General features: G+C 38.1%; 1 protein-coding gene across 2 annotated transcripts in view; it reads left to right on the forward strand.

The window, feature by feature from the left end:
* The first annotated feature begins 2,127 nt into the window (after positions 1-2,127).
* Positions 2,128-21,235, forward strand: part of rmdn1 (regulator of microtubule dynamics 1) — a 37,842-nt gene continuing 18,734 nt past the window's right edge. The window contains exons 1-6 of one of the 2 annotated variants that reach the window (XM_039754298.1): positions 2,128-2,229; positions 9,479-9,587; positions 11,719-11,806; positions 12,221-12,380; positions 17,104-17,193; positions 19,279-19,334. In XM_039754298.1, the coding sequence (XP_039610232.1) occupies positions 2,134-2,229; positions 9,479-9,587; positions 11,719-11,806; positions 12,221-12,380; positions 17,104-17,193; positions 19,279-19,334 (599 nt within the window). In that variant the 5' untranslated portion in view covers positions 2,128-2,133. Of the gene's footprint in view, positions 2,230-7,094; positions 7,336-9,478; positions 9,588-11,718; positions 11,807-12,220; positions 12,381-17,103; positions 17,194-19,278; positions 19,335-21,235 lie in introns of those variants that run through there. The other variant, XM_039754297.1, reaches the window with a different exon arrangement.

Raw genomic sequence — 21,235 nt, forward strand, 5'->3', positions numbered from 1 at the left:
TCAAGAGAATCTGTGAAAAGAAAGTATAATTACTTATAAAGTTACAACTAAGTACTGTAAGAAGGTAGTAAAATATATTTTTATTGTGAAATTTGAAAATGAACTAAATATGTGACATTTGGGTGTCCCTGAAAGGTCAGTATGGGACAGGGGACAAAATTATCAAATATGGGACATGTCCCATATATAAGGGACATCTGGCAACCCTAGTCAGAAGGCGGGTGTCATGCAGCCTCATCTGTGCATCTGCTGGTGTCACTGGGCAGATTTGCTGATTCAGGTGTTTTGAGTCCTGAAATCTGCATCTCCTGTGGCTTTTCATGTGGAGGAAAAATGAGACTTAGGAGTCACATAGTCATTTAGGATGAAGTCTTTTGATATGCTTGCCATGCATTCATCTTAAAGAAATAGCATAAAGGGTTAATAAATGTCACAAACCTGTTCAGGCATATCAGGAGACCAGAGAAAAGTCAAGTGAACAACAAAATGTACTGAGAGATGACTAAGACATCGGCAGGTGTCCTATGAACAACCAGAATGGAGAGCTGTTTACCTACACAGAAATTTCAAGGGTGGTGGCTCAACCCAAGGGGTATTAGGAGAATAAGAATATAATAAAATAGACCAGAAGTCCACAGCTCCATTCCTGGAGGGCTGCAGTGGCTGCAGGTTTCCATTCTAACTCTTTTCTTAATTAGTGACAAGTTTTTGCTGCTAATGCACTTCTTTGGAATTCATTTTACTTGATTTGCTCTTGATAGAAGATGATATACATCATCTTCTTCCATATCTTCCTGTCCTCGTCATCTTGTTCTGTCACACCCATCACCTTCATGTCCTCTCTCACCACATCCATAAACCTTCTCTTAGTTCTTCCTCTTCTCCTCTTCCCTGGCAGCTCTATCCTCAGCACTCTTCTCCCAATGCACTGGGGGCAAGTTGTGCCACGAGATTACACTTTTTCAGACAGCTATATTTCTTAAATAGTATATTTAAGAAAGTGATTGTTCCCAGGGATGCACCACACCCTGAAATATATGTACATATTTTAGTTAGAAGCATTAGTGTCATGACCTCGCTTTAAAGTCACTTTAAGTAAAAACCGGCACAACTCACCCCACTCTCCCCTACTTATAAATGTGAACCGTCAAGAGAGGCACATCTGATGTGAACGTAAGTCGATCTGCTCAAAGAGCTCCACCTCTGTTTACAGTTCAAAATCACCGCCCCTACTTTGAGCTCCGCCCTCAAGAGGCGTTGGATTTGTTTTGAAACGCGACACTCGGTGAGCCCTCTAATTGTCCCCGCCCACTTTTAAACAAAACGCATTCCTGGTTGTCTGCAGACAGACGTTTGCAGTTAACGTACTCGTAGTTAAACTGCAGGTTTTAGGGAGTGACGAGTGATCGCTGGAAATTGGGACTTCAGACTGGCGAATTGCGAAGCTGTAAACACTGCGACGATAGAAGTAATAATAAAAGTAGTACCGGCGTGTTCAGCGGCAATAACGCTAGAGCTAAAACGCGCGGCTTACGGTAACAGTACCTGCACGCTACTTCCAGCTTCTGTAAAAGTAACGTTTCAGATTTCTGTGTAACTTTCCTTTGCCCTGAACAATAGGAGAAGTTGCCACAGTATGTTTTAATTCAAAGACAAGGGTGCAACATATTTTTATGACGCCGTAGGCTTAGACCTGTTGTTAGAAGTTTACTTTTTCCACCAGAACTGGTGTTCACTGATGAAAACGTCAACTTCTGTTGAAACAGAAATCAATATAACGTTCCACTCGTACGCGGTGTTCACTAATAAAAGAGTTTCGAGATTGTATTAATGTGACGTTCCATTCGAACGCGATCTCTCAATTTTGTTTACACATAAAAGCAAACAATTTTTGAACACTGCTACAGAGGTTTAGGTTTCTATTTTTTAATTTTCCAGTTCAAACGGAACTTTGACGCTGTTGCCCTTGTTCTCACCGGAGCTGGGACAGTGGGACCGCGCATTCGTCCTTTGCGCTGCCTTCCCGCCCACTCACTGTTTATAAGCCTCAGTTACAGTCGCGTAGTGCACTGCAGGTCAGTGAAGTGGAGTGTTTTTGTGAGCAGTTTGGGACGCGATGGAGGGATGACAGTCATGTTTAGGATGGCGCTGTCCTCCAGCAAGCGAGCTATGCTCAGGGGATGGAATCGACTGTCGTGGAAGACTTACAGCAAGGAAAGCCTGCCAAAAGTAACTTTTTGAGAAGAGTTCGTTCGGGCAGACGCGGGCAAGCGGCTTCTCATTTTGTGCTTCTGTTTTGATACTGTGTAGTCGCTGTAATTGTGAATTAAAAACAATCTTATTTTACTTGAAAGTGTAGCACAAATGATTAGAATTGAGATGACAATATAATTACTGAACATTTTTTGAATTTCTTACTTTATAAAACATTCAGTGAGGTGTGTTTTGTAGCGATCTTTACCTAATACAGGCTCGGAGCGCAGTGACAACTACTTGGGTTAACGAAATATCAATACATTGATTCAAATTCGGTTACGTAGCAGATTTGTTTTATTAACAACTAGCAGAATACCCGCGCTTCGCAGCGGAGAAGTAGTGTGTTAAAGAAGTTATGAAAAAGAAAAGCAAACATTTTAAAAATAACGTAAGATGATTGTTAATGTAATTGTTTTGTCATTGATATGAGTGTTGTTGTCATATCTATCTATTTATATATATATATATATATATATATATATATATATATATATATATATATATATATATAGCAAAATACCTGCGATTGGCAGCGGAGAAGTAAAAAGGAAACATTTTAATAATAACGTAACATGATTGACAATGTAATTGTTTTGTCATTGTCATGAGTGTTGGCATATATATATATATATATATATATATATATATGTATATATATATATATGTGTATATATATATATATGTATATATATATGTATATATATCTATATATACACATATATATATATCTATATATACACATATATACATATATATATATATATACATATATACACACATTTATATATATATATATATATATGTACACATATATATATACAAATCTACATATATATATCTACATATATATATTAGGGGTGGGACTCGATTAAAAAAATTAATCCAATTAATTAGAGGCTGTGTAAGAATTAATCTTGATTAATCGTATGTAATCGCACACGTAAATTTGCCCCAAATCGCAAATGTTTTTTTTATTTAAAACGGTTTTAGTGGGCGACAGAATCAAATAATAGACATGGACATGAATATTGTAAACTGAAGCTGTTTTAATTTCTGAAAAAAAAGCTTTTAAACTGCATTTGAATTCAAAACAGAAACAAAAATATCATCCCTGGTTAAAATTGGGCAGACTTAAAAATAAAGTGGTAGTTTAAGTACTTTAAGTACATTTTCAGAATAGTATTGTCTTTAAATAATAATAACCAAAATTTCAACATAAAGTGCAGTTTTCTTCTTAAAAAATAAGTCAGAAACATAAAAGGTAATTTGACCAGCTTACTCTTTAAACTCTGAGTAACATTAGCCAAAATTATTTTGTACATTAGGCTAAAACAGTGTGATCATTGAACATTTTGTAATTAGATGTATTTAGAATTACTAGCGGTCACGGAAGTCCAATGATCCCCAGTAAGAGCCACAAAGTCCGCTTTCTGTAATGCATCTAATTTTGCTTGCTTTTCAGTGTGCACAAAACCATGCTTTTATCAAGGCTTCGCTCGGGTAGTCGAAATGATCAGTCGTAGGAGCGCTTTATTCCGACTCTAACATTTTTGTAGCTGTGATGTGTGCATCAGTGTAATGGATGTACCAGGAAATCATGCATTGACAAAAGTTCCCGTTTGCTTGGAATTGAAAGTGTGATTAAATGCGTTATTTTTTAACGCGTTATGGAGTACATGCATCGAAGCTTCTCAGCTGTGCTTGTGCTAAGAAAGGGAAAATTTTAAAAATAGCGTAACATGATTCTGCGTTAACCTAATATTTTTTATACGTCCCAAACCAAGGAGATCTGAAGGTAAAATGAATCGGGTAGCGCATACATAGTCCGTACACCCCTCTCGGGAATTGAACCTCCAATGTCGGCATTAGAGGCGAAGACTCTATAATTGCGCCACAGCGTGTGGCTTGTCTATGCTAAAGTATGTATTGTAGATCGGGGTATATATATACATTTATATCTATATCCGCGTATCGCAGTGGAGAAGTAGAAGTTATGAAAAAGAAAAGGGAACATTTTAAAAATAACGTAACATGATTGTCAATATACAGTAATTGTTTTGTGAGTGTTATTGAATGTTGCTGTCATCAAGGATTTGATTATCATTATTTCTTTCAATCAGGCTCGTATTTGTAGGATGTGTTCAAGTTACATTCCGTGTTTGTCAATCGTTGTAAAGATAAGAGGTTTCATTCATCGATTAGTTCCTTACTGCATCAATAAACAGCTCGTCTTCCTCTTTATCTGAGATGTGACAAACTGCATGCACATTTTTTTTACACTGTCTTCCTTTAGCAGGACATTCACTTTTTCCACCGTGTGCTTTGTTTCGCAGTAGCTGCACTTATGAATATGATTGTATGTATAAGGCGCTTCATATTTTTTGCTGCCTTCTCAATTGTGTAATTCGGTTTTTGTTCAGCACTCTTTGGAACTGTTGCTTTTTGTCTGCGCATTGCGTCAGTTCACGTGAGCCGCTTGGTGTTCTTGCATCGAAGGTTCCCAGCTGTACTGGTGCCATCTCGTGTAATGTCAGCTAAGACCCGGCACTTAAAAGTTTCTCTCGCAGTTTCAATGAGTTTGTGCCAAACACCACCCTGACCATCTCATCTTCCTCTGCATAAGCACAGTCCTTCACCCGTGAACATTTACCGGCAGTGTTTGTATTGGATTGCGCTGATGGACGGCCTTATATGGGCAGGCACTAAATTACAAATGCTAGTGGCAGCCTGTCTGTGAACTTAATTTAATATAAACTTACGGTTCACGCCGTGCTTTGTTTCCGCAGTAGCTGTACTTATGAATATGCTTGTATGCATCATTTGCTTCATAATGTTTTTCTGCCTTCTCAATTGTGAAATGGCGTTTTGTGCTCATCGCTGTTTGGAGTTCTTCCTTGTTCTCTACGTACTTACGTAGGAGGCGTGATGATGTCACACGAAACTCCCCCCACGGCCATCTCCAACTCAATACTCCATTACATTATATGGGGAAAAATAGCTTCCAGTTATGACCCTTATGCGTAGAATTTCGAAATGAAACCTGCCCAACTTTTGTAAGTAAGCTGTAAGGAATGAGCCTGCCAAATTTCAGCCTTCTACCTACACGGGAAGTTGGAGAATTAGTGATGAGTCAGTGAGTCAGTCAGTCAGTGAGTGAGTGAGTGAGGGCTTTGCCTTTTATTAGTATAGATTTAACTTGAGTGCTTAAAGCGGACGGATTTTCTGTCACGTTTTAGTACCCATCAAAAAGTCCTGCACGAGGAATTTATACAGCATGTCTTGTGTATTTACTGTACAGTATTTGTAAATTATTATATAGGATGCTAATTTCTTATAACTGTTGAATATTCCTTGTGTTCGCCACTTATTGTGTCGCTGGCTGAAGCTTTTTTCCAGTTTATCCAATATTTACCATTACTATGATATGTTGGGCTTTCCAGTCGTGGCTTGTATTTTAATGCAATCTTCCCAGCAGATAAAAATACGATGAACTGAAGGTGTTGTCAGATTCCATCCCGGCATCTGCGATATTTTGTACTTGTGATATTCTCATTTGAGCACGGGAAAGGCGCTATATAAATGTATTATTATTTTCGGTTATCTCCATTATGCTCGACGGGTCATTTGAAGGTGGTAAATGAACACCATTGTCCTCCTGGCTTTTTTAAACGTATGCAACAGAAATATGTCGTGAGCAGTGAGTCCATTTGCAGCATTTCCTTGTTGCGCGATCGCCGTTTTCCGTTTTCCTAGTGTTTTATTACCGTTTCTCACGTTCATCACAAAATATCAGCAATCCGCTTTGTTGCTTTAAAGTCATGCATACCTTGTCGTTTAAATTTTAGTTTTGTATTTCAGCAGTCAGGGTTTGTGCCATTTGTAGTATTATATTTCATTCTGACGTTTTAAACAATGGCTTGTTTGATTTTTAAATGTGTTTTGATATTAACATGTACGTTTACTGGGCTTTCAAAATCAAATGAACCGCAGCAAGTTTTCGGAAGTTGCAACATTAGAAAAGTGACGAGAACAAGCCGTTCAGCCCAACGAGCTCGTTCTTTATTCACCTTGTCAAAAATAACATTAAGTCGAGATCTGGAGGTCCATAAAGTCCTACGGTCCACCACACTACAGGGTGGTCCAGATCTAATTATGCAATGCAGAAAACCAATACAATTTCGGGTGATTGGCGCTACCAGTCCGGTCAAACATTTCGCTGATTTGGGAGATCGTGTTCCTATGCACTGCAGGCGGTCCAAATTCCTCCAACATCCTGCGTTGCACGTTGTTATAGCGTAATGAAAACTGCATAATTAGATCTGGACCACCCTATACTTTTATGCGTCTGTGGTGCTTTGCGTGAATAAAAACCTGCGAATTCTGCCATTAACAAGTTTCCAACCGTGTTCTTATTGCAGGTTTACTTAAGAAATTTCGGTTTACATTCCATGTGATGTGGGAAATCGCGTTGTTAAAGTGGAGCAAACAAAAGACCCGGTAACACATAACACGTTTTGGGAATCTTGTCATCGATAAACCTTTAAACGTTGGTGAGCGTAGGTGGAGAAACGTGACACACAAATCAGACACGGATATCACTTTTTAAACGTAAGCGAGTGGTTAAGGTTTTGGACTTTAGTCCCTGACGTTGTGGTTTCATGTCCTGGTCCTGGGACTTTGTGACCCCAAGCAAGTCTCTTTACTTGCTTGTGGTCCAGCAGGAAAATCAAAATAAGTGAAATGTTGTAAATCACCTTGGATAATAGTAATAGTAAATTTAAAAGTATTCTTTCCAAATATACATTTACAGCTGTTTATTTTTTCAATTTTTATTTGTGGGGTTAAGGATTTTTAAGTTTCTGTATGCACATACCAAGACAACATACTTTGATGGGAAGTGAGAGCTGTTAACTCAGCCACAGTTTGCTTTCCTTGTTTTTGACATCTGTGGCATCAAATGTGATGAGGCAACAGAAGTGTCAGGACACAGACAGCTATCCCCAAGTAATGCTACTGAGCTGGACATCCACCAGTCTTCTATCTGAAATATCTATAAAGGGGAGCACCCAACCTCTGAAGGTGAAGAAGCTGAAACACCTGGCATGACGCTTTTTAAAACCTCAACCACTGGCTGCATTTTTTTTGTAATGTCTTTTGTTTTACTAAAAGCATAATAATAACGCTGAGTTGAATTTTGGGGGAGTGGGTAGCGCTGCTGCCTCGCAGTTAGGAGACCCGGGTTTGCCTCCCGGGTCCTCCCAGCGTGGAGTTTGCATGTTCTCCCCGTGTCTGCGTGGGTTTCCTCCCACAGTCCAGAGACATGCAGGTTAGGTGCATTGGCGATCCTAAATTGTCCCCAATGTGTGCTTGGTGTGTGTGTGTGTGCGCCCTGTGGTGGGCTGGTGCCCTGCCCGGGGTTTGTTTCCTGCCTTGCACCCTGTGTTGGCTGGGATTGGCTCCAGCAGACCCTTGTGACCCTGTAGTTAGGATATAGCGAGTTGGATAATGGATGGATGTTTATTTTTACGTTTGCCTGCTTGAGGTGATGAAAGTGTGAGTTTGAAAATTTAAAATTGAATTATTTACATTTCTATAGCACATTCCTAACCTGCTCCAAGCACTTTACATAGGCACTAGGGTGCCACTTCCACCACCACCTGGATGATGCGACAGCAGCCATTTTTGTGCCAGTATGCATACCACAAATTAGCTATTGGGCAGTGAATGGGTGAGAGATTACTAAGGGGGCATAAGGACCAGGTCATGGTGGGCAGTTTTCCCAGGACATTGGGGAACACCCTATTCTTTTTGAAAGATGCTCTTAGGGCAAGGGTTGTCCTCTCCGGTCCTGGAGGACCACCGTGGCTGCAGGTTTTCATTCTAACCTTTTTCTTAATGAGTGACCTGTTTTTGCTGCTAATTAGCATATTTAGAACTAATTTTAATTTGTTCTTGAAGACTCAGACCCCTTAATTGTTTCTTTTTTCATTAATTAGCAGCCAAACAATAATGAGATATAAAATGAGCCAAGACAACTGGTGTCTGAAAATAATGAAAGGTGAAGGTCTCAGGAATGTTGATCTGCTCAGGTCCCCAAAACATTTTAACAGTGTTCTGAGAAAAGAGAAAAATCAACAGTTTTGGAAATGTGTGCTAATGCACCATGAAAGCAGCAACAAGCCATGGAATATTAGAACAAGTTTAATTAACAACAAGAATCGGCACCTAATTAAGCAACTGGTTGGAGTGAAATTGGTTGGAGTTTGAGGCCCTGACTTAATGGGTCTTCTCTTGGCTCCCTCATTTCACATTTCATTTCTCTTTGGGTACCATTTAAGGAAAGGAATTCAGGGGAACAAATCTTAAAAGAGAAGTCAATTAAAATGAATTCACAAGAAGTTAATTGGCAGCACAAACTGGGCACTCGTTAAAAAAGGGTCAGAATTAAAACCTGCAGCTATGGTGGTATTCCAGGACCGGAGTTGGCGACCCCTGCCCTAGGGATCATTTATGACCACAGAGTCCGGTCCTTGGTTTTTAAGATGGTGCTAATTTTTACACCACAGTGTCCTTATCACTTCTTTGGGGCATGAGAGTTCACACACAGACCCCATAGGTTAGGCATTCCTTGATGGTCTCCCCAACATCTCTTCCAGCTGAAACACAAGCTTTTCCTAGATGGTCTCCCATCCAAATATTGGCCAAGCCTAAACGTGCTTAGCTTCAGGTGTATTACTTGTGGTGAAGTGTAGGTGATGTGTCTGCTGCTGCATAGTCCGTTGCTTGCTAAAGATTCCTTGGTTTGCTACTGTAAACCGGTAGGAGGGCAGTTCTTCTGTCAGATTGATATGCAGTATGTAGACCTTTTTGGGAAAGAGGGTAACATTTCTTAACCACAATCAGTTCTTTCAACACGTGTGTGTGTGTGTGTGTGTGTGTGTGTGTGTAAACTGACTTTTTTTTTTTTAAACTCCTCTCTGAAAATCAACCACTTTGCTGCTTTTGTGTTTTTCTTTCTTTTTTTTTTTTAAATTTGACTGAATGTTTGTTCAGATTGTGTTGCCACCATGTACTCATTAACTTAACAGATAATCTTTTTTGAATATATGCAGACCATATATGGCAAGCTGTCCTTGACCTGGCATGCGTCCTCGGTGAGCAGTCGCATAAATGAATACATGAATGACCTACTTTTCTGTTTTTCTGTTTCTTTTCCCATAAGGCATATGGACATTTTGTATTTTTGTTACCAGTGGCACCCTTGCCCTGTCTGTTTTATGAAGCATATGGCAAGAACCTCCTATTCAGAGTGGTCCATGCGAAAGAAAAAGGTATTTCATAGGCAATGGGATTTTATAAATGTATGAACAGTAGATGCCATTTTACACAAGTATATGTGTATGAAAGATTGTACCCTTAAAAAAAAAAAATAAAAATAAATAAATATGGTAATTTTCTTTAGCTTATGTGTCTATATTTGAGGAGCAGCCCAGTTGTGCAGTGGTCCGCACTGCTGCCTCTTAGATCCAGCACCCTGGGTTTAAATTTCTGTCACATAACCCAACCCACACCGTGGAGTTTTCATGGTCTGCATAGATTTTCTTCGTACATGTTAGGGTGATTTGTGATTCCAGCTTTGCACTGGGAGTTGTTCATTTTGATTTGAGTAGGCGCACACTAACTAAAACGCACATTACCGGTATGATGTCCTTTCCCAGGTTTTTAAGATGAAACAACAACAATAATCAAGTTTGGTTAGTGGTGGGATGGACTGACACAGAATTATGCAGTTTTTATTTTTAAATGTAAAACATTTAAGATTAGATCTTAATTTTGGCACTTCCCTTGAGGCTCACCCAATTTGACAGTTGAATGTAGATGTAACGGTCACTTTTTAAACTACTATCCAGCCTCATCAAAACTTTTTATTTAAAAAGTGCCTTAGATAGCCCTAAGAAAGAAACATGGGCTTAAATTTATCTGATTATTATGAACATGGTTACAGCTGTCAGTTCAGAGCTCTATCCATTTTCTAAATGGGAGCCAGTGCTTATCCTAGGGATCTGGCCCTGGAAGGGGGCCCATCCTTGATCAAATCGACTTACAGCAGTGACCAAATGAACATATGGAGCAGCTTCTTGCACAATAAAAGTTTACTAGTTATTGTTTGAAAACTTCAATGATGCATTTATATTGCTCAGTTCATAATGTTTTGAATTGAAATTTCTCCAGTGTTACGCCATGGACTGTGTTAATGGAAGTACATAATCCCATAGATGTGCTATTGGCTTGGCTACCAAAACTGCGTACTTAAATGCTGAAACAAGCCAAAGTAGTGTATAATGGTATAGCAATGACGATGTGCCTAAGGTAGGTAGAGCACATACGACACAACATTCAAATGTTACAGGAGTAAATCTACTCTCTCTCTATCTCTATATCTAGCTATGTAAGCCTAAAAGTACAACATTTTATGTCACCTTTTTTGTCACGCTTTAAATCAGGCTTATTTTAAAACCTACTTGTATACGTTTGGTATCATTCTTTTCAGAATTTATCAAACTTTAATGTGATGTTGTTAAATTTTCAGATTCTTACTCCATTTTTAAATTATAAACTAAAAAATATCATGAATTCACATCCCGCAAGATGAGACTTTGTGCCAAGAGATTTAACAACGCCTGGGCTGGAAATAAAAGTCAAAGAGTAGGACAGCTGCTGTACAGGCTTTTAAATGTTCGAAGCGCCACCTGAGATGCAGATCATGCGACACGGCAGCAGCAGCAACCTAGCAGCTGATCGAGCAAAGAGGATTCCCATTATATAACTTAGGGTGCGTTCAGCTCCTCTCTTCACAATGCAAGCAGCAGAGCAGAGAAGTGAAGTGGCTGGCGTGTAGTGTAGGCCGAGCATAGCGAGCAGGGGGCAAATCCCCTAGTAAGATATAAAAAAGGAGTCCTTTTGAATGCTAGTGTCTTCTACCAGTCATATTTGGACTGAATAAGCATCTAATGGTGTGTTTCTTTCCTGGACACAACAAGCTAGGCCTGTCAGCAGCAGCTGTTCGTTATCCAAACCAGAAATTCTCATTTAGTTTTTTTTCCTTGTGAGCTTCTATAAAGTTTTAAGGTCTGCTTGGGGACAAATAAAGTCTTATCTAAATTGGGAGTAAATCCTACATTTACAGATCTGGATTAGTACACAGACATAAGCAACAGCACAGTCTGATCACTTTTAGGAGGTTGCTTGAAAATAACAAAAGTGTCTGTCGTATAAGAATTCTGAAATAGTAATCCCAAATTAACAAATTTGCCCTCACAACAGGTAGCTTTAATATTGTGGCAATTTTGGAAAATTACAGTATCAAATGTTAGACACTTGGAATTTGTATTGTTGCCATAATCTAAATGTTTGAAATCTTTGCAGATTTTGTTGAAGTTCATTTTTTTTTTCTTTTTTAAGATGAGGATATCCTCGAACAAGCTGATTACCTCTATGGCACTGGAGAAACTGACAAACTTTATAAACTGCTAATTCAGTACAAAGACAGGTACTTTTTATCCATCCATTATCCAACCCACTTTTTAATATGTTAAAGTTTACATTAGTGAGTAACATGCATGTTGCAAAGTACTGTATGTAGGTCCACAGTTTTCTTTAGGTTGTTCTATCGTGGTATTGCATTGTCCAGCAAGTTTGTGAGTAAAATAAGAAAACGCTGACACATACTGTGTGACAAAGGGGTATGGTTTGTATGTCCGTAGTCTTCATTCTTGTCCATACCATATAATGTATGTGGTAGATTTAGTGACCTGTCATGTTTAGTTTCCTCCCTTACACTCCGTTCTTCTGGTTCAGAGTCTTGCTCTCTACAACCCTGAATTGGCTTAAGCAGGTTTAAGAATGTCAATGTTTATGTATACTGTTAAAATTATTCCTGGATATTTGGATTGTTTTTTTTCAGTGATAATGCTGAATTTCTATGGCGTCTGGCACGCACCACAAGGGACTTGAGCCAGATGAGTAAAACAGTTGCAGAAGACAAGAAGAAACTAACATATGAGGCATTTGAATATGCAAAAAAAGCACTGGAAGCCAATGAAGCCTGTTTTGCAGCACATAAGGTGGGAGTATAACATTTCAAAGGAGTTTTGATTATGTAGTTTAGAAACAAAACTTTTTATGATGGGGTTTTCTCCTACTCAAAGTTTACTTCAGGAATGTCTTCTAAATGATCACCATTAAACAAGTGGAACAAAATGAAGCTGTTAAAAAGCCAATCAAATTTTTTGTAGTCTTATTGTTAGGATCCTGGGGTCAGAGTACACGCAAAAAGAGGCAAGCAATTTGTGTTTGTGGCTTTCTACGTTGGGATTCATGAAAGAAACTATGGGAAAGCGTGTTTATATTTACGGCAATTTTGACAACCACCCCACAACCTTTTAGAGATACTCTTATTCAGCTTGGGAAATGCAGCCAAACCATCTATTAGTATATTGGAAATAACTTGCATTTATTGGGGCATAAAGCAGGGAATATAAAAAAGGTACTGTGGGATTTTACTTCTATTGCGGGCCAAGCCTGTGTGTGTTCATCTATTTGTGTCCATGTCCAGGTTTTAATAGCTTGTATGTTTGCTGCCCAGTAATTAAACTGAAAGTTAGGTAGAGCCATGCCACCTTCTGCCTTAGGTCTTTGTAGGGTCGCTCTTTGGATACATGGATGTTTTGAGTTCCAAATAAATAAGGTTATGGTTGAATCTAATTGCTTAAAAATTATTTATTGATTTATATTGGAATGTTTTGAAATAAAAAGAGAAGATTAGGAAGGATATTTATCTTAACGTTAATTCTTCCAGCTAGAGTGAGATGAATGGTTGACCATCTATGCAAGTCTTGCTTAATTTTTTCCATACAGAAGGCAAAATTTTTTTGATAAAGAGCTTTGTTTACTTGTGATGTTTACCCCGAGGTATTTAAACTGATCTGCAATGATAAAAGGTTGGGTGTCCAATCTAATATTATATGCTTGAGAATTCACTGGAAAGAGTACACTTTTACTCTGATTTAATTCTGAGACCAGAGATCTTTTGAAATTCTGTAAGTGCTGTTCGGACTGCAGGCACAGAATTTTGTGGGTCTGATATATACAGTACCATATCATCTGCATATAGATCAATTTTCTGTTCCAGTCCATCTCTGATAATCCCCTTTATCTGGTAAGCATTTCAACAGTGAACTGCCAGTGGCACAATGGCGATTGCATACAGCAGTGGTGACAAGGGGCATCCTTGTCTGGTACCACGTTCTAGTTTAAAGTAGACTGAACAAGTGTTGTTAATGCAAACTGAAGCTTCTGTATTGGTATACAGTAGTTTGATCCATGTACAAATGTTCAGGCCAAACCCAAAGTTCTCCAGTGTAGTGAAAAGGTAGTTCATTCAATCATGTCAAATGCTTATTCTGCATCCAACAATAATATCATCTCTGGGTTGTTTGACTTTGCTGGTGAATATATTACATTAAACAGGCGTCGAAGATTGGAAGATGAATGTCGGCCTTTAATAAATCCAGTTTGATCTTGTGCTATTACCAAATGCAGCACTTTCTCCATCCTTCTAGCTAAGATATTTGAGAGTATCTTAACATCATTATTCAGAAGTGAAATTGGTCTGTATGGTGCACATTGTAACAAGTCCATATTTTGTTTAGGAAAGACGGTGATTAATGCTTGACGAAAAGTTTGTAGAATTTGATTGCCTCTAGCTTCTGTAAATGTTGCTAATAAGAGGGGAGCTAGCTGAGTGGAGAATTTCTTATAAAATTCTACAGGTTAGCCATCCGGGCCTGCCTTTCCCGCCTTGAAGTGACTTTATAGCATCTAGTAATTCTGATCGCGCCAGAGGTTTATCCAGTTCCTCAGCGCTAAGAATATCTATTTGCGGTATCTGCAATGTATCCAGAAATGCATTAGATTGTGTTGTCTTATTTAAACTCGGTAGAATATAAGGATTTATAGTAGTCTCTAAATGTGTGCATTATATTTTTATGGTCAAAGATTTCGTCTCCGTTTGTGTTGGTGATTATTGGGAATGCATTGCGAACTTCTTGCTTGTGGATTTGTTGATCTAAGTGCTTATTAGCTTTCTCTCCGTGTTCATAGTAATGATGTCCTGATTTATAAATAAGTTCAGTTTCTTTGGTTGTTTAGAGGTTGAGTTCTGAATGCAGAGTCTGCCTTTTCCTATGAAGAGCCTCACTTGGACACATGGCATGTTTTTCATCTATTCTAGTAATTTCGCTTCTTAGCTCCGATACTTTCTTGCTTTCTAATTTATTTCTGTGGGAAAGATATGAAATAATCTGTCCTCTTAAGAAGGCCTTTAGAGTTTCCCAGAGTGTTCTTGCAGAAACCTCTGAGTATATATTTGTCTCTAAAAAGAAACTGATTTATTTGGATATAAATTCTGTACAGTTCTCTTCTGCTAATAGAAGTGGGTTAGGACGCCATCTGCGAGGCGAGTGTATGGGGCATGATGATTTTAGCTCCAAGATCAGAAGTGCATGGTCGGAAATAACAATAGTATCGTACTTGCAAGATTTAATAGTAGGCAAGAAATTATCTATAAAGAAATAATCAATTCTTGAGTAGCAATGATGCACTGATGAGTAGAACGAATGTTCTCGAGTTTGGATTTAGAAGCCTCCAGGGGTCTGATAGGTTGTGGTCAGTTACAAACTGTGTAATTGTCTTTGCAGTGTTAGATGTCATCCCCCCTGTGACAGGAGTCCTATCTAAGAGTGGATTTAAAACACAATTAAAGTCCCCAGCCATTATAATTTTATGAGTGTTCACATTGGGAATGGATGCCGATACATTTTGCATAAATTCCTTATCGACATTGGGTGCATAAGCATTTATCAATATCACTAACTTTACAGTTAAATTGCCCATGAGAATCACATATCTCCCTTCAGGATCAGATACTACATCTTAAGCTACAAATGAGACTGTTCTATGTATGAATTCCCACACCTCCTAGTTTTCTTTGTAAACCTGGAATGAAACATTTGGCCAGACCAGTCTTTTTGCAGCCGGAGCTGATCCTTGCTTAGTAAGTGGGTCTCCTGTAAAAATGCTATTTTAGCGTTTAAACCTGTTAGGTGAGAGATTACTTTTTTTCTTTTTAATTCGTGATTGATGCCTTTTACATTCTAGCTCACAAAGTTAACAGTCCTATCATGGAGACATTGATTTTGAATTTTTGATGTCATTTTGTAGCCTTAACTGGAAGTGAGACAGCTTTAACCTTAATTTCCAATTTCCCCACGAGTTATTGCCATGTAGCCTATTGTTACGTTGGCACTTATCATTATAAGGATTAAAAGGATACATTAGATATAGATATAGCCTGCTTTCTTTCTCCCCCTTATTCCCCCACTCCCCCATTTGAAGTTTTAATTAAAAATTTTTTTTTAAAAAAAAATATATATATATTATATATATTTGCATTATTGATTGTGTGTGTGTGTGGCGCAGTATATATATATATAATTTTTTTTTTATTTTTTTTATATAATATTACTCTTTGCATTATTGATTGTTAGGATACCCGGTTCACTTCCCGCGTCCTCCCTGCGTGGAGTTTGCATGTTCTCCCCGTGTCTGCGTGGGTTTCCTCCCACAGTCCAAAGACATGCTGGTTGGGTGGATTGGCGATTCTAAATTGGCCCCAGTGTGTGCTTGGTGTGTGGGTGTGTTTGTGTGTGTCCTGTGGTGGGTTGGCACCCTGCCCAGGATTGGTTCCTGCCTTGTGCCCTGTGTTGGCTGGGATTGGCTCCAGCAGACCCCCGTGACCCTGTGTTCGGATTCAGCGGGTTGGAAAATGGATGGATGGATTATTGATTGTTAGCTGTAGCTGCGTTTTCTCAAATTTACCCAAGTTCAGCAGCTCTGGCATAAAAATGGGATTCAACAAAAGCCTGACGCGCTGAAATGATTCCACAGACAAAATATCTTTGTTTTTAAAAGTTTTAGTTAAAATGCAAAGTAAAATAGTTCACACATAAAAGAGAAAATTGAAATAGCAAAAAAAAAAACGTTCTTGTTAAGAAAAGTTGTGTTCAAAGCTTTAATCTTGTTACATTTCAAAACTGTCAAACTGTATGCCTATCCCATTTCTAAGCTGAAAATGGGTCTTTTAAGTCCCTGTGTACTAAATAACAACCGACTTAACACACTGTATCTTCTTTATGGCAAGAAAGTTCTATCCCATACTAACTTATAGAGGGGAAAGACTATACCATTGTGTATGGCTAACAAATAAATTTATATTCTATTCAAATTAAGCAAGCACTAATATGAGTTTAATTCAAGGCTTTAAATTTGTAAGATTGGCTCTTACTAGCATTATCCAATTATTTATTGGTGCCACCTCTAAGTGGGAACCCTCACGTCTATCTGCAGTCCGTTTCCTAGGAGAAAAACTGCAATTAGCTTTTTTTGATTTGTAGCTTTTAATATTTAAGCTTTCGAGGCAACTCGGGCCCCTTCTTCAGGCAAGATGTAAGATCTTCCAATCTTGATGACATCTCGCCTGAAGAAGGGGCCTGAGTTGCCTCAAAAACTTGCATATTGTATTTTAGTTAGCCAATAAAATGGGTCATTTTGCTTGACTTTGTACTACAGTCATAATGCCTAACATGGTACAGCACCCTAGTACTACTAACTTCATTTTGAAATTCTTTTTAGGAGAGATTGACATTGAAGACATCCCAGAGTTCATGCATTATAACTGAACCTTTTTGTGTATTTCTTTTTTTATTTCCTCTTTTGTTCTCTTTAAAGTGGTATGCAATTTGCATTAGTGATGTTGGTGACTATGAAGGAGTCCGGAAAAAGATTGGGAATGCTTTTATTGTGAAAGATCATTTACTGGTAAGATTGTTTTATTGCTTATTTTTTAGTTTGAAAAGCAAACCTAATCAGACTGGATTTTTTTTTGGGTAATTACTCATTTGGAGGTGACTTTCCATATACTGTATGTATATTGTATTTTTTTAATGTTTAAGGTACAAGAAAGGAATGGGTTAAAAACTAATCACACATATAAAAATAAATAAAATGATATCAAAGTCGACGCTGTACTTGATTGGTGGGGCAGTGTGAGGGAGGAAATGTTTAAACTAATAACATTTGAGGATTTCCTCATTTATCATTTTATATTCTTTATGCTTATGAAGGTTTCAATTGCTATGCAGTGGTGTGTTTTTGTGTTTTTTTTTTCTTTGCTTGCATATAAATTTAGTATTCTTAGGGAGTCAAGTTTCATTTAGCACTTTAAACTTGTGCATCCCACCTAAAACAAAATGTTCTTTATATTTAAGGTTATTAAAAATATAATAACACCAATTTTTTGTTGTAACTGCTCAATGCATAATATAATTGACAGACTACAAAGACCTTTTGCTTTTGTAAAGGTTTCTTTTGTAGCAAGAGATTAACAATTGAATTCACTTTTTTTTTTTTTTTTGGCTCTAAATCAATCAATCAATCAATCAAGAGTCCAGTCATGAACATGTAGATATTCTAGGAATGACCTAGCAGATGTAACACCTTTTAGGGATAAGTTTTTGGCATTCACTTAAGGAAGAGCTCTTGTATCTTGAGATGTCAAGGACATGGAGTTTGAATAGAGTAGCTGGAAGGAGCTGTGTCAATTGATAACTGGTGGGTTATAGGGTCAGAACCCCTAGGACCTGTTTGTAAACACCAGTAGTAAGGCCAACCGTCACATTGCACAGAAGGTGTCCTTCATTAGAACTATAAGCATCTATCTAATCTATCTAATCAAGCCAAAAAGGTGCCAGCTGAACCAGAGACCATAATCAAGGCTAATGTGTCAGAAGAAATTGTGAGGTCCTAAGAGAGTAACTTTCAAATGGCCACTTAAAGGTCCTGATAAACCCTTGAAAGGACAGGAATGGACATTGTTTTTTTAACAATGGGCAAACATCGAACTTAAGTAGCGTTATCATTGAAAGGTGGAGGGAGAACTTTTCTGTGAAGGTCCTAAACCCAGCGGTTATGGGCTTTTTTTTGATGATGCAGTGGGTAGCGCTGCTGCCTCGCAGTTAGGAGACCTCGTTTCACTTCCCGGGTCCTCCCTGCTTGGAGTTTACATGTTCTCCCCGTGTCCGCGTGGGTTTCCTCCCACAGTCCAAAGACATGATGGTTAGGTGCATTGGCGCTCCTAAATTGTCCCTTGTGTGTGCTTGGTGTGTGTGTGTGTGTGTGTGTGTGTGTGTACGCGCCCTGCCCGGGGTTTGTTTCCTGCCTTGTGCCCTGTGTTGGCTGGGATTGGCTCCAGCAGACCCCCGTGACCCTGTAGTTAGGAAATAGCGGGTTGGATAATGGATGGATGTATTTATCTCTCTATTATAATAAAAAAATCTTGGGTCGAGACGTGATTTTCTCCGAGACACTTTAACATTCCGCAAGACAAGGAAGTGAGACAAAAGGACAGCTGCTGTACAGGCTTTTAAATGATTAACGTGAAGCACGACATGCAGATCACGCAGCTCGGCACAAGTAGCAGCAGCAGCAAACCAGCTGATCAAGCTGGAGGAGGTAAAAAAAAAGTTTCCCATTGTATCACCGTTTAATAGTCAGAGAGATGCAGAAAGTAGACGAGTACAAGGCATATGAATGGGGAACAGTGGGGTCTTGGTGAATTCCACATTTATTGATAAGAAAGGTGGAGAAATTGTCTGTTCGAAATTGAAAATTATGTTTTGTTCTTGAAGTGAGTTGAACCCAGGCTAAAGAGGGCACAGTAAGATCTACTAAATGCTACCTTTTTGTAGTAATTCCAATGAAAACAACACTGAGATGAAGGATGATTTTGTAAAAAGACTTCAGGTGGTTTCTCAAAGAAACACATTTGTGACTTTCTAGTTTCTTTGTTTAGCACACACAGTCTGTTTGTATACTAAGTGAATTTTAATGTGAATTTTATTTTAGAGAGCTATTGAATTGAATCCAAAAGACGCTACGTCAATCCACATCCTTGGACTGTGGTGAGCTTTTTTTAAACTTTTGAAAAGAAGTGTATAGTACAGTTTTCTTTTATATTCAAGTAGGCCAATTGATTCTTTTTCCTATAGTGGTGTGATGGGGTCACCAGCAGATATGACCTCCTGTAGTGCTAGTGTTACCGTTTTGATGTTAACATTAAATACAGACTCTTGATATTTGCCGGTCTGCTCACTAATATTCAGAAGGGCAGTGAACAGTGCAGGCTTTTCTTGAAGGTTATGATGGAAACCGTTTTACTTAATCAAAGTCTTTGTTTTCTCTGAAGTAATATGGAATAGTTACCAGAAGTGGACGCTGCTGTGTATGATGGGTATTAACACTTCATGCCAGTGTCTCTTTGCTAAAAAACTAACATTTTATAGAGAAGTTCCCCCACACAAAAGTCACTTCAGCAAAAAAGAAAATATTTAATTGACCAAACCAGGCATACTAAGCAAGGAAACCAGTAAGCCAATTTAATTTAAAGGCCTGATCTAGTTGAGAGCATTGAGGACTACGCCAGAGTGAATGGATATGCCAGACATGTAGAAGGAGAAATTCATTGTAAACTTTAGTTGCCCTGGAGGTAATTGCTCAGGTTGACTGCATTTGCATATTGTTGAACCCCTTTCCTTAACCTGTGATTAAAGTTTATATTTCTTAATATTGTTGAACAGCAGTGGTCACTTGCTATGATTGATTGGGTTTTATATTACATAATCCACTTGGATCATAAAGACCTATTTGAGAAATAAATAGTGCATGGGCTAGGAAGTTGAAAAACGTGAGGTAAATACAAAGCGGAACGGATTCAAAGAAGTAACTGCATTATTATTGCATTTGAAAGGTGCAAACAGGTGGCCATAGATTGGCCCCTTTAAATTTAAAGTCGGAACAGTTTCCAGATACTTTAATGGCTACTTGTGTAGGTTACCTTAGTCATCGTCAGAGTCTTATAATTGACTTAGACACCATGTAACAGAGCACACCGACATATTGCATTCTTTACCGGATGATTTTCTGGCTTTGCTCACATAAATCTTAACCCAGGAAATTCTAGAGACTGGCCTGGGGTGTTGCCAGGTCAGCCTCCAGAGCATTCTTCACTTATGTACACGTTCTTGACATGGCAAAACTAAATTCAATTATTAGTAGACTATGGTAATAGCCTACATTTTCGAAAGTGGCTACTCAAAATTTGTACTGGGATTTTTTTCAAAGTGTCCCCTTTTACATATGAACTGCATAGCCACACTTTAATGTGCCTTCGAAATTATTTGAAGGACACATTGCCATAATAGTTAGAACTGGTTCTTGCTCTTCACTCAAAATATAGTTTGTTTTAGCATGATGTGGTATAAAAATTAGTCTTCCTTTTTAAATGGTATGAAGTTATTGACATATTGACATATATATTGACATTCATATTTAAATGTGAATTTCCCCTTGGGATTAATAAAGTATCTATCTATCTATCTATCTATCTATCTATCTATCTATCTATTATTTAGTGCCTTTCACTTTTATCTATACATCTATCTATCTAGTGAGCACTAACTTTTCAGAACACAAGGTTTAATACTATATTCTTATGTGTGACAGAGATTCCAACATTTTCCATCTGTTTCTGCATCATAAATATTTTTTCCCTTCACTAGAACAATAAATGAGACAATAAACCAACGTTATATACATGTCTAGTGTTAGATTTAGATTAAAAAAAAAAAGCTATTGACCATATGTAGAATTCATCATTAATTGCCTTAATATGGAAAAAATGTGACAGTATTTGTTAATTTTAGATTAAGATCATGCGGGAGGCCATTTTAACTCCTAGCACAGACTAACGTTTGTGACTCTAGCTAAAACTTTGACCCAGTGTTTCAGCTGTTTATAATTCTTT

Source organism: Polypterus senegalus, chromosome 5 (assembly GCF_016835505.1).
Source record: "Polypterus senegalus isolate Bchr_013 chromosome 5, ASM1683550v1, whole genome shotgun sequence".
Lineage (NCBI taxonomy): Eukaryota > Metazoa > Chordata > Cladistia > Polypteriformes > Polypteridae > Polypterus > Polypterus senegalus.